Here is a 13,261-nt window from a genome sequence, read left to right as displayed (position 1 = left end):
ACTATTTTGTACCCTCAGTTTAATAGTAATTTGGATCAGTTTCGAGGAAAATCTGGTATTTGAAAAATAAATGCAATTTCAAAAGTACTTTGCAAAAGTAAAATGATCTTTGTCAGCTGTATAAACATTTGGGGCTCATGACATCTTGTATCTTGAATCATGACCCTTTACTTTTCTGCAGGGGGGAAAACTAAATCCCAAATGTGATATACGCAGATCTATTATACTAGAAGTTAAATACTTGCGTCCAGACACTCTTAACACCCTAAATTTTCTAAGTGCTGTACTATATTTGAATTTGTACTGTGCGTAACCACAACCCCACTTCCTCTTAATGGTCGATGAAGCAGCACCTGTGTCACATGTCCAGTAAAGTCCAAACCAACAACATTCTTTGTTGTTGTTCTCCCAGTAGGAAAGATCATGTTGTTTTTCTTGCCTTGTTATCTCCTGTTATTTCCAGTTCTTATCACAGCAAGAGGAGGCTAACTGCTGGGAGATAAAACATCTGCCTCGTAAACATTGGGATGCGTAAGAGAGTGTGTATTATATCCAACGGAATGGGTGTAATGATATATTCTTGGAGCTTGTAAAATTCAAAACTCAAAAGCATGCATTGTTGTAATGTTTGGAGGCATTTCTGGGATGTGGGTATTTATTTTGGATGCCTTCCTCTTCATTGTTGACCCAGATCTACTGCATTGTTGTTGTTGTTGTTCTTCTTCTTCCATTATTATTATTATTATTATTACAATACAGTTTTTTGGGGAGGGGTAACAAAAACCTTCAGTGATTCTCCAATGCTGCTGTAAAATCAGTTTAGGTTTTTTTTTTTTTTTTTTTAAATCATGGGGGTATAAACATTTTTTTTAAATCTTCTGACCATTATTTGAAGAGGCAGCAGAATTCATCATACGTTGTCACTACACACATTAACTAACTTGGGCCAACGTTCAGACTTATACTACGTACATCCTGTACTTTCTCCAAGTTGGTCTTTTGTCCTTGTGTCAACATCAAAACATCACTGACACTCACAAGAAAAATAAAAAGCGGAAACTTGTTAAAAGGAGTGCGTACCTGACCATAGCTACATATATATATATATATATATATATATATATATATATATATATATATATATATATATATATATATATATATATATATATATATATATATATATATATATATATATATATACACTTTTTTTTTAATCTTGAGACCTTGGCATACCTAACTCATTTAACTTTCCTGTCAAAAGTCACATTTTATTCTTGTGTTTTTTTCAGTGAGAGCCTCCGTTTTGTTGATTTGAAATGTTTTCTCTGTGTTATTGCCCTCTAGATAAAAAATAAACAGTGGAAATCCTACTTTTGACAAGGAGTAGCACGTAGACATTTGTTTTAAAAGGCAGGGAGTTTAAATAAGGAATCGTTAGATATAAGCTACTAGAAAACATACTTTAAATCCAGTAGAACCCCACTGCTATTATGTGACTAAATAAATGAGAAATTCAATAGCAGCATGTGTATCAACCATACGCTGTCTATTTCACAACAGATCCAACGCGATTGACCTCGTGCTCCTTTTGTTCCACCGTTTGTAGCATCAACAAAGCACCACTTGAAAAGGTCACAGACGCAGTGTGCAGAGCACGTGTGCCTACGTCACAGACAACGCCCTCATCCGGCCCACCGACGTCATTGCAGGCGACGCCTCCTCCCTTGGTCCGCCTCTGCCTGACAGCTCCGCCCCAGCCGGCTCACAGAGAGCCAGCACCGGACACGTGAAAAAGCAGAGCTCCTCCAACAGCGACAACCATTTTGGCCCGCGTTCAAACGACTTTATTCCGACAAATCACAGAGATATGATGATTGTTTGAAATTAAACGACCGACGAAGAAGAAAGTAGGAAGATGGCGCAGAAAGACACACTTCTGCATCTTTTTGCCGGAGGGTAAGTCAGCGTTATAATAATGCCGCTCAAAGTGGTCGATTTAAAAAAATATATCTAACGAAGATAATAACTACGCGTTACCTGTTCTTTTTAATGTCAAAGCAACAGTTTTACAGATAGTGAACAATTTCAGGGCCGTTAGCTAAGGTGCTAACGGTTAGCGCCAGTGATCTCGCGTTAGCGTTTCATCATCATTCGGAGCTAATATTTGCGTTTATTCCTCCTTACATTATTCATGTCATATACTTACATTATAACTCTCGTATTTGAAAACACCCGACGCTAATACGGGTAACCTAATATATCGTTAAGTCTCCCGGTACACATTCATACATTAACATGCTACACGTAGCTCCCGATACATCCTCGCGAAGGTTAGCTAGCTTATCTTATCGCAATGTATATCATTCGTGCGTCACGTTCGGAGCTCATAACGTTGCGTTTTGGGCTTGAAATGCTCAACAGAAAAAAACTCATCGCAACGTTGAAATGTAGCCAGCGAGTTTTTGGCACGACGGCGGATCGCACGGGTTGTAGTTTGCTGGTGTTATGTAACGAGAGGCACTTCGCCAGCGTGTTAGCTTCCTGAGCCGGTCTCTTGCCGAGGTGACTCGAAGCTACTTGTCCGACGTTAAGGTCAAGCTTTGACAAAGGGTGCTTAGTTAAAATGACGCCATTTTACCCTTGCGACCGCGACAACTTTGGCAGTATCTTTTGTTTCACCTATTGACATGTTGTTTTAAACCATTGTTTTCCCACAAGTCCCATATTTAAACGTTGGAAAAAATGACTCACTCACATTCAAACAAAAATAACTCGGAAAGGACGATTTTCGATGGTGATTAAACGATCACACCCCCTGCAGTTCAACAATTAAGAGATTTCAAATGAATGACTACATGTGATCCCATCTTACGTAATTTGACTTCCTTTGTGGGTCTGTTTTGTTTGAACACACACGGGTTGGATGAATTGCAACAGATTAATAGTACTTACAGTCATCTAGTAAAGAATTTGATTACAATAATAGTAAATGAGGCTAATTGGTGAAAGTGGACATCTGTTGTTCAGGAATGAATGACTGAAATGAATAAATTTATCATGTGGTATTGGTCTGGAAAAGAAAGCTCTTGGGGTTGACCTGTTATGGTCTTTTTTTTACAAGTATTTATAACAGTTATACCAGTTTTTATGAATTTATATCAGTGATGTTGATTGTCCAGCTGTGTGCAGCCAAACGCATATTTTCACCACTTCTGCATCTTCTACAGTAAATCGTTGTAACTAATCAATGAAACATTGCGTTTTACTTGGCTAACTTGGGAAAAAAGCTCTACTCCTCAACTCCAGAACCAAAACTAAACTAAAAGAAGTGGATAATGTGGCAGTCTATTCACCCTTGCACTGGTGGTACGAGGGCGATTGCGATTGCCATTTGGTGTCTCACAAATTATATTTATCTGCTCGGTTGGTGCTGAAAGTGCAAAATAGGAAAGAAATGCTCAGAAATGCATCAATGAAGGGAACAAACACTTTTGGGGGTGTTTAAGGTGTGAAATAAACCTTGTTAACATAATTAAAATTGGCAAAAGTTGAACGTCCATGACACAGCCGCTTTAATTAAATCATTCAAATAGAACTTTTAATTCTTCCAGTTATCTGTGTAATACTGCTGCACAGAGAGAAAGAACCACGTTGACTTACATCACAAAGTGTAACTGAACTCTGCTAAGTGACTGCATATGTAAACATTGACAGCTGCACAGAATGGCAAGCCAGCATGAATTACATAAAAAAATGGGCGAAAGTCAAGTCAAAGTTTATTTTTGAAGCACATTTAAGAACAACCTCAAAGGATTGACCAAAGTGCTGTACAGATTACTAAGAAAGAAAGAAAGATAATGTAGGAACAAACAAATGCGATGGAACTGACTGATGTATGGTGTTGACTGAAACGCACATCCCTCTCTACCCAACAGACATAACGGCTCTAAATAGATTAGTTCAATGAGGAATAGTTATCTGGAAAATGTCACTATAAAGGTGACACAACTCACAGTTGGTTCATAAGAAATAATAAAAGCTGTTTTGAGAACATTACATGATAAGATGCAGAACATTGAATAGCATTAAGTCGTAATTAGCAATCCTGGACCATCAAATAAACATGACTCACATATGTGCATGTAAACCAACAGCAATCATGATAGTTGTTGCCACAGAAAAACATTTGTACCCCAATCTACTTCGAAAATGTATTACAGCTAATTGCATCAAATTATCAAGTAATTTGAACAAACATTCTTTTGTTAAAACAACATCAAAAGAGTTGACATATTTGTTGCAATGCATTTCCTCAGTAGACTTCTTTTTTCCAGTCGAGCAGGCATAGCAGACACTGAAACTCCTGAAGCAGCTGCTTCCATGACCACATTTGCATAAGCAGAGCCACATTTGCATAAACTGATGAATGTTGTCCTCTGTATTTGTAAAATATATTTCTGCACACACAAACATGGTTGACGTCACTGCTACCCTGAAGGTATATGTCATGCTGGCGGTGTAGTGTTGGGGGTATCAGTATCTGTGTCATCTCTAACCTGAAATAGAAGAATTGATATTAAGTTCCACAACAGCAGCTTCCCAAGTGTTAACTGGGCCAAGGTACATGGTGTACAATTTGAAAAATCTCACAGATAAATAATACTTTTGTCACAAATACACTTGCAAATGTATTTGAACACAAATCTGATACTTGCAGGAGTTGAAGACCAATAGTAGAGCCGTGATTTCAGATCAATTAAGTGCAATTTTATCATTTCCTGTGGCGTAGTACAGAGGTTAGGAATCGCTGTGTTTACGGTATTTGAAATTATGCTTTTCCTCCCACAAAGAAATGTGTCAACAAACAGAAAACTCGAGTGCAACGTTAAAAGTTTGACAGCCACTAAAAGACCTCTGGTCTCGTGGGGTAGGGTCACTGCTTGCGTGACAAGAATATTTCTGTCTTGGGGGCCTTCATCTCCAAGGCTTCCATTTTGGGAATTCAACCGATGTGAGATTGCGTTGCTCGAATATAGCAACTGAATGGTGTACATTTTTTCCCCATATCATTTTGCAGGTGTAGCGGAACAGTGGGAGCCATCGTGACCTGCCCCTTGGAGGTGATAAAGACACGACTGCAATCCTCCGGGCTCACCCTGCGGCCCGTCTTCCAGGTCCAGCTTGGCACCCTTAGTGGGACCGGGGTCATCCGACCAGGGACTGTTACACCCGGACTGGTGCAAGTCTTACGGTAAAATGTTGTCAGACAACCCCTATCGGCCCATGCGACATTGCGTGCGCTTTGAGGCATTTGCACTTCTCCGTCGCCTATGGTGGGAACATTTTGTTCCCTACACATAGTGGTAGAACTGCTTCACTTGACAACCTGAAGATTTAATAACTACACAGTGGAAGCCCTAGGACTATCACAGGGAGTGCCTCTTGTGTTATGTATACACATTAGGTTCTTTTTCTGAGAGTAGTTATCTAACAACTTGTATGCAGTTTTTTTTTTCTGTCAGGGTAAAAAAGTGTTAGTCTCCCAATGAATGCCACTAATCTTGTCCTACATAAAGCAGGATTAAGTACACTCTGTCCTGCTCTCGCTTGGTGTTCCTAAACAGCTGCATGCTGCGACAGACCAGCATTTTCCACCAGACACAGATGTACTGTACAGGCACTAACATGCATGTGTGTGGGCACTCATATATAATTGTTTGCTCATTTATTGAAGTACATTAATGCACCAATGTTCTTCTTCTTTTTTTTTTAATGGCTTCGTTAAAGAAGAGCTCGATGGGCTACATGATTTTTTTTTTTTTTTTTTAATGCAAGGGGCTTCAGTGGTAGTGTTAAATTACACCCAGATGATGAAGACTACAAACTGGTCTGGTATGCTGTCAGTTGAGGTTTAAAGTGTTGGCGCCCGAGACACTGAAACAGATGAGAACATTGTGTCAGTGAAACACTTTTTTGTGCGCCACTTCAAAACTCCAAAAATTCTTGACACCACCGGTCTAGGCATTAAATTCAAGGTGTTTATTTGTTTTTTAATTATTATTTTGAAGTGTTGGGATAATGGACGGTCAGAAAGTGGCTGTCACTGAATGATTTTATTGCTTATTATAGATGCATTTGAATCGATCATTCCATGTTTGTTTTTGTTTTTCTAGAAAATTCAACATAGATACCTGCCACTTGTCACATTGCTCTTCTGTATTTCTCATCTTTAGTCTCAATAAACCTATTTTTACAGTACTGTAAACCAGATAACACATACAGTAGTTTAACTTGTCAGCCATAAACAACCAACTTTGACCTCAGAACACTCAGTTTCATTTTGACTAGGCCGTTGCTGAGGACAGGTTTAACACAGTGGGTTGATACGCCTTTTGGAGACGGGGTGTATGGTACAGAAGCCAAACACCCAGAAAGCTTTGTTTCCCACCACAGCTCCCAGCCGTCTAAGTTATGAAGGTCACCAAAAGTTAAATAGATGAGGGGCAGATGAGCCAATTGCATGTGAGCTAGAGTGTGTGAATCTTGTCTCAAGAGAGCACTAGTGATGTAGCATTTCATCATATCAGGAGGATGTTATAATATCCATTCCATTAATAGAACTGGCCTTCAAAGCACGAGTTCACATTAATACTTTCTTTCCCTTGTAGTTGATGACCAATGGCTGTTTTTGTATTTCTTTCAGATCAATCCTCGAGAAAGAAGGACCGAGATCCCTTTTCCGTGGTCTGGGGCCAAATCTTGTCGGTGTGGCTCCATCAAGGTAACGCGACCCCTGCGCTACATATTGGAGTTTTTCCATATTTAGGCAACCCCCACCATGTTGACATAATTGTATTTTTGTAGCACAAAGTCGAACTATGTGGCAATGTTGTGACGTCTGCCAGTTGGTGCACAAGTCACTGATTACGCACTTAAGAGACAACCTTGGACTCAAAAACAAAAGCACCAAAACCCCTAAAACAAAATGTTTGTATTACACACCTGCAAGCTTAAATGCCCGTGTGACCAAGAAGCTGTTATCAAAGCAACAATTTCCACACTTCCAGTCAGTAAATTTTTATGTCCCCACACTTGTTGTACTAGCCTTTTTGTTCCTTATATTATGTTCTACTGTAATGTATTTGATACGACTCCATTTTTAGCACGTCAACAAGCAAACCCACCCCCCAGAGTACTATATCGTTACCATAAATCTCGTAATGCCTGACAAAACATTGATTGGACTTTGAGACTGCTGGCTAAAGACACTCATGGGGTCACTTTCACCCCCTGGTTAATGAATAGCCGCATCGATAGTCCTTTATCCTGTCATACCACCGCTACCGCTACCCTGTTCCACTAGCCAACTTGGACATGCTCCCATTCATTTAAGCTCTTGTGGCCACTAGGGCGGTCGGTGCTTGTTCAGCCCGTTCTGGTGCGCTGGCAGTATCTTCCCGAAGGTTCAGGAAACCCGCCCCACAGTCACTCGCATCATGAATGGCCTTAGCAGTTGTGAAACCACATTCACAGATTTCACTGCTTGACAACGTGTTTTAGTTTCCGGCGAGTTCTCACCAATTTGTTCTGCTGTGTTTCAGAGCCATTTACTTTGCTGCATATTCCAAATCCAAAGAGCTTTTCAATGGGTTGCTGGTTCCCAATAGTGGCGCCGTACACATGTCCTCTGCTGGCATTGCAGGTGAGCATCTAGCGTCTTGTCACACAGCATCAAAACAGTGTCATGTGATCCAGCAGCCAGTAAATGTTTTAATGGGCTTCAACATTAAAAAGGAAAACTAACTTTAGCAGATTCTCAAATGTTCCTCCCTGTCTTAGAATGGTTTACAAGTAGAATAAACATGTTGTTTGTCCCTCAGCTTTTGTGACAAACTCCCTCATGAACCCAGTCTGGATGGTCAAGACCAGGATGCAGCTAGAGAGAAAGTGAGTACAGCCTTATGTGTGCTTATGTGTGTCTTGTTTGAAGCATCTGAATCTAATAACAATACACTGCCATACAAAGCTTAACAAAAGAAAGGCATCCAACGTTTTGCAAACGAGTACCTCTAACACAATTTAGTATTAGGTTTTTGCACATTCCAATTAATTTGCTCTTAATTTCAAAAGAAAAATGTACTGTCGCTGAAATTAAAAGCATTAAATTGGATTTGTCTTGCGTCCCTTTTTAAGTGCCTTGCTATAGTTAGATATTATTGTAAACCACAATATTAATGCAGCCTTGCGATACCCCTCACAGATTAAAATTTCAAAACCAGTGTTTGGCCTTTGGCCACTCATTGAAAGTATCGCTAGTTGTTGAATACAGGTAAAATAGTCAGTTTTGTCATTCAAGTCAGATCAAATTTATTTATTGAGCCCTTTATCATGACAGAGCCTCTAAGGGCTTCACAAGTGAAAGAATCACAGAGAGAAAAGGCAAAACTCCATTGAGGGAAAATAAGAAACTGTGAGAAGGGACGGCATCTGAGAGGAGCCCCCTTTCAGGCTCAACAAGATGCAATAAATGCCAAGTGCTAAAATTACACATAGTGCCACAATAAACAATAAGTGTCCATTATGAACATGACATGATTTTGGGAGACACCTTCGGGTAGGATTCTCCTCGCAGCCCACCTCAGAACTCGCTCCGGCCCGTCAAAGCAGGGCCGCGTGTCAGTCAGAATACTTTCTGATAACGAAAAAATAAAATTCAGATTAATCAACAGAATTTTCAATAGAATATTAGAAACATATGTGATAGTGACGACTTTAATAAAAGGCCCAATGATATGAGGGAAACACTGTTAGTGCACCATTTGAAAACAGGTAGCCAGGGTGTAGAATGTGTTTCACAACACAAGATATTAAGCGAGCGCTTTACAGTCCCTTGCTGTCCTTGGGCCCTTCAATGCGTGACTCTGAGCTTGTGATCTGTGTCTGTAAATACACCGCTCTGACGCATTGGCTTGTGTGCAGAAGAAAAGTCTATATTTACACTTGCAAAGGGGGTTCTGAATATGCAATGTCAAAGGAGAACGTTTTAGTAATTCACGCTAATTCTTTGTTTTTGTTTTTTTTTTTGTCCACCGAATGAGTCTTGGATAATATCAAGCAAAACACTTTGACGGTTTGTTATTCATTTAACTCTAAAGTTAGAGATTTGACAGCTGTTATATAATAAAAGCTAAACCCAAGTTCAATATTTGATTAGCTCTTTTTGCAAAACATTATTACTTCCACGAGATTCTGAGTGAAATTATATAATCCACACAGTTCACATCTGCATGCTTTATATGTATATATTTTTCATCCATTAGACAAATTGCACAATGTTTTTGATTATAAACGTCAATTTAGTTTACATTTTCTAAACTCTAGAATCCAACTATACTTTTTAAAAATGTATTTATTTATTTGTTACATACATTGGTGCAACCATCGACCAATGAGGACAGGAGTTGTCATCTACTCCAACTCCAATTCTGCTTTAGAAAACACAGCCAGCTGTCATCAAAAAGCACACAGGCCACAGAGAACAAGACAGAGAAGCAGATCCCTTCACCGGACTGTTGGAAATCTCTTACCTTGATTTCTTTTAGAATAAAATGGTATTTCAAGTGTCAACTCTCCATTGTTATCATGTTTGATTATCTACACTTTGGGTTTAATTCGACTCCTAGTATGAATGAAAGCGGCAGTCACGAAATTTCAAAGGATATGAAAAGAGTTGACTATTCAGTTACTTTATAAGTTTATTAATTTAAGATTTAAGTAAATTAATGTGGAAACTAACTGTAGTAGTTCCAACATCTCTGCCAAGTGCATTTATAGTTACCTTTTTTTTTTTTTTTTTTTGCTGGATTCGGGCGAATTAGTTGTATTGAACAACTTTATTGTATTTTAAATTAAAAAGCGGGGGGGGGGGGGGGGGGGGTGTCACAATTTAAAAACTCCACATCCCGGTAGTTCTGAATCACTGTTCTACTTTGTTTACACATACAAATTAAAGAATAATTTTGATGAAGCCGCATTCTGTTGTGAAAATAATCCTTTGCAATCATTTGTTTGGCTTTTCAGAGCCCGAGGAGAGAAAAAGATGAATGCCCTGCAATGCGCCCGCCACGTCTACAGAACGGAGGGCATCCGGGGCTTCTACCGCGGCTTGACTGCATCCTATGCAGGCATTTCCGAGACCATGATCTGCTTCCTCATCTATGAGACGCTCAAGAAGCGGCTCGCCGACCACCAGCTGACCTCCCCTAATAGCGAAAATGAGAAAAGTGCCTCGGACTTTCTGCGCTTGATGATGGCAGCTGCTTTCTCAAAGGGCTGTGCATCCTGCATAGCCTACCCACATGGTAGGTGCTCTTGTCACATAGGCACGGTCTAATATTAGAATCTGACTGTGTGATAACCATGAGCAAAAATGTCACGGTATTGAAGTTATTACAGCTGTATTTTAACACAATCTATTTTTAAACAGAATATTGGGTATGTAGTATTTTAAATGTGTACTGTGTTCAGTTCAAATAAATAAGTCACAGTGCCCAGTCACTGGTAATATATTTCTAAGAAAAAGACCTTTATCTTCCATGCATGCCAAGAAGTTTGGGGGGAAAAAAAAGATTGCTAATTATTTTCAAAGAGACTGCTTGAGGTAAATCTGCAAGCACTTGTGATACCGTATCATTGAACTGCACCATGCTTCCATGAATAGCCACCTAAAATATTGTGATATATTTTCAAAATAACTTAGTTATAACGTGTAACCTTTAAAATTATACTTGAAGCAAGTTTGACTAGCGTGTGCCATAAAAATGTGTTTTTGATCAGAAAAACTTAAAGCGTTGTCTTATAAGATCCCAAAAAAGGCATGCAGGGCTTGCTAAACGTCGTAACTTTTGATTTTGATTGTTAAAGCTTCGTCCAGTCGTCTCGCAGATTTAGGCGATATTAAAATTCAATAAAGTTAAATACGACTTTGAAAAAAAAAAAACTGCAGCTGCTTTCTCATTATTTAACACCACAAGTCACAACTGGTTCATGCATCAAATGACCCTCCCAAAAATCTTGTGTTTGTCTCCACAGAGGTGATTCGGACAAGACTGCGTGAGGAAGGCAGCAAGTACAAGTATTTCTTTCAGACCGGGAGGTTAATAGCTTTGGAGGAAGGCTACGCAGCTTTTTATAGAGGACTCATTCCACAGTTAATTAGACAAATCCCCAACACAGCCATCGTCCTGTCCACTTATGAACTCATTGTCCATCTACTGGGAGAGTCCAAGTAAAAAGGGGCAAAAAAAAAAAGCTGTTTGGCTTGGGTTTTTCTTTTGATCAAACGTTGAACACCGCACCATGGCTGGACACTTAAAAGAGTTTGAATTGCAGCACGTTCATGTTAGTGTGGTGTTTGAAAGACTTCTATTTTGGAACTGAAGTGACTTGTTCTGTTATCTGAAGAACACATTGTTTGTCAAAGTAGAAAAAAAAGGCCATCTTCTTGGAATTTTTTGTGTTAAGTTAACTAAATTATTTGACGTTTTGTTATTTTATGTCTGTTTCCTTTGTTATGTCAGCGGCAGCCGAATCCACTTGCATGAGAATGGAGGTTGGGTCATATAGTTATTAGGAAGGGAAATGATTCAACATAAAGTGCTAGAAATAGCACTGTTGTTCAACTTTCAATGAACACACTCACCATGTTGGGACAAAAACATTATGCTTGATGTAAGTTAGGTTTGTAGAAAAGAACTAAGTCATATTTTTCTTTAATATATATAAAAATGTATTTACGTGCGTACCTCTTAATTTTTTTTTTTTTTTAGTCCAATTTTATTTACAATATGACAAGGTTGATACTTATTTGACAAGCGAGTCAATAAAATGCATTATGATAAATCCGGATGTGTTTTTTTTTTTCCCCTTATGGTCAATGTATCACAAAAGATGTGTGCTATGGGATATAATGAAAGGTCATTTAACTTTGAGCAATCATTTTTCCTTTCATTAAAAAAAAAAAGATATGTTCTCATTTAAACGTGCCATTTCTCCCTGTTAAGAATTCAAACATCTCTGCATGTTCTCAATCTTAAAATTGTGATGATGATGATGATGATGTATACCGAGAAGCTTCTGCTCATGATGACTCACAAATATATCACTTTTATGAATGTCAAAAATTCTCACCCGGGAAATTGCAAGAAATAGCCTCATTTCCTGTTAAAAACTCCCTCCGATGATGCAATGCAAATTCTTTAAAGAGGTAGTCATGTAAAAAATATTTGCATAACCATCTTTGCGCACCCACTTGTGTATTCACAGCATTCTGTTTTAACATTGCATTTGTAGAATATAACCCAAATTTTACTAAATTCACACTATGAATGCATTATTACCGTATTTAGAGTTTTGTGTTTAGACAAGTGGGTCGGCATAGAACATTGTTAAGAAAAGTTTGACTTGACTGCCTCTTTAAATAAGTTATGGTAAATGTTTGTTCGAGTAACATGTGGGCCATGAATCATAAGTCAAAGAGCAGTAAATATGGCACAAAATGTGCATGCCTATTTATGGGATGCCCGATTCTTACGCTGTTGCACCAACTAGTTTATTCTCATTTAGCTTTGACATGCCATAACAGATTTGTGTAAAAAAAAAAAAAGAAGCTTCCAACTGTCATAATACTGTAAATGTTTGTCTGGAAAACACTTGCAGGTTATGAATATGCAATATTCAAACGTTAAACTGGCAAGCATTGAGTTTCGGAACTATGTACACTTATGCAAATAAAACAGAGCGGTACAGGAGTGGAGTCATTCTGAAAAGGGGTGGGACAGAACAGGACGGGCTTTTTCTTTTAATCTATTATTATCACTGATGGGATTTTTTTTTCTGTGTGAGCGGAATAGGACGAGTAAAAATCACCTGTCTCACCCTCCACTGCAAACCTGAGTCTGAAGGCCTCGGCTAGCTGAAATCTGATTGGACAAAAAAAAAAAAAAAACCTGTCACTTGTGCAGCCAAGTCACACGCTATTAAATGAGGACAAAAGACTACTGGATATATATGTGTAAAAAATCTAAACACAGGCCAGTGCTTTCCTGATATTTAGGCCATCAGAGAAGGCCTCCACGACGCAGTAACTGCGTGGCTTTTTTATGTCACGTGACAACGCACCTGCATAAACTGCATAATTGCATGTTATGTTATTCTAAATGTAATATAAGTACATGAACTAACGTAGTACACACAAAAG

General features: G+C 38.7%; 1 protein-coding gene across 1 annotated transcript; it reads left to right on the top strand.

The window, feature by feature from the left end:
• Positions 1-1,747: 1,747 nt before the first annotated feature.
• slc25a33 (solute carrier family 25 member 33) lies at positions 1,748-11,904 on the top strand. The gene is made up of 7 exons (XM_088408556.1): positions 1,748-1,959; positions 5,081-5,254; positions 6,707-6,784; positions 7,605-7,705; positions 7,884-7,950; positions 10,084-10,364; positions 11,095-11,904. The coding sequence occupies exons 1-7, from the start codon at positions 1,919-1,921 to the stop codon at positions 11,292-11,294; spliced, it is 942 nt and encodes a 313-aa protein (XP_088264682.1). The 5' UTR covers positions 1,748-1,918; the 3' UTR covers positions 11,295-11,904.
• The last annotated feature ends 1,357 nt before the right edge of the window (positions 11,905-13,261 follow it).

Source organism: Hippichthys cyanospilos, chromosome 2 (genome assembly GCF_059441005.1).
Source record: "Hippichthys cyanospilos isolate Australia breed blue-spotted pipefish chromosome 2, RoL_Hcya_1.0, whole genome shotgun sequence".
Taxonomy (NCBI): domain Eukaryota; kingdom Metazoa; phylum Chordata; class Actinopteri; order Syngnathiformes; family Syngnathidae; genus Hippichthys; species Hippichthys cyanospilos.
Note: the sequence above shows the minus strand (reverse complement) of the source record. Positions and strands in the feature narration are given on the sequence as shown.

Excerpts from the sequence above, each read along its gene's own strand:
- slc25a33 (XM_088408556.1), top strand. The coding sequence starts at position 1,919 with ATGGCGCAGAAAGACACACTTCTGCATCTTTTTGCCGGAGG. Across the intron at positions 1,960-5,080 it reads CTGCATCTTTTTGCCGGAGG|GTGTAGCGGAACAGTGGGAG; the intron begins GTAAGTCAGCGT and ends ATCATTTTGCAG. Across the intron at positions 6,785-7,604 it reads GTCGGTGTGGCTCCATCAAG|AGCCATTTACTTTGCTGCAT; the intron begins GTAACGCGACCC and ends GCTGTGTTTCAG.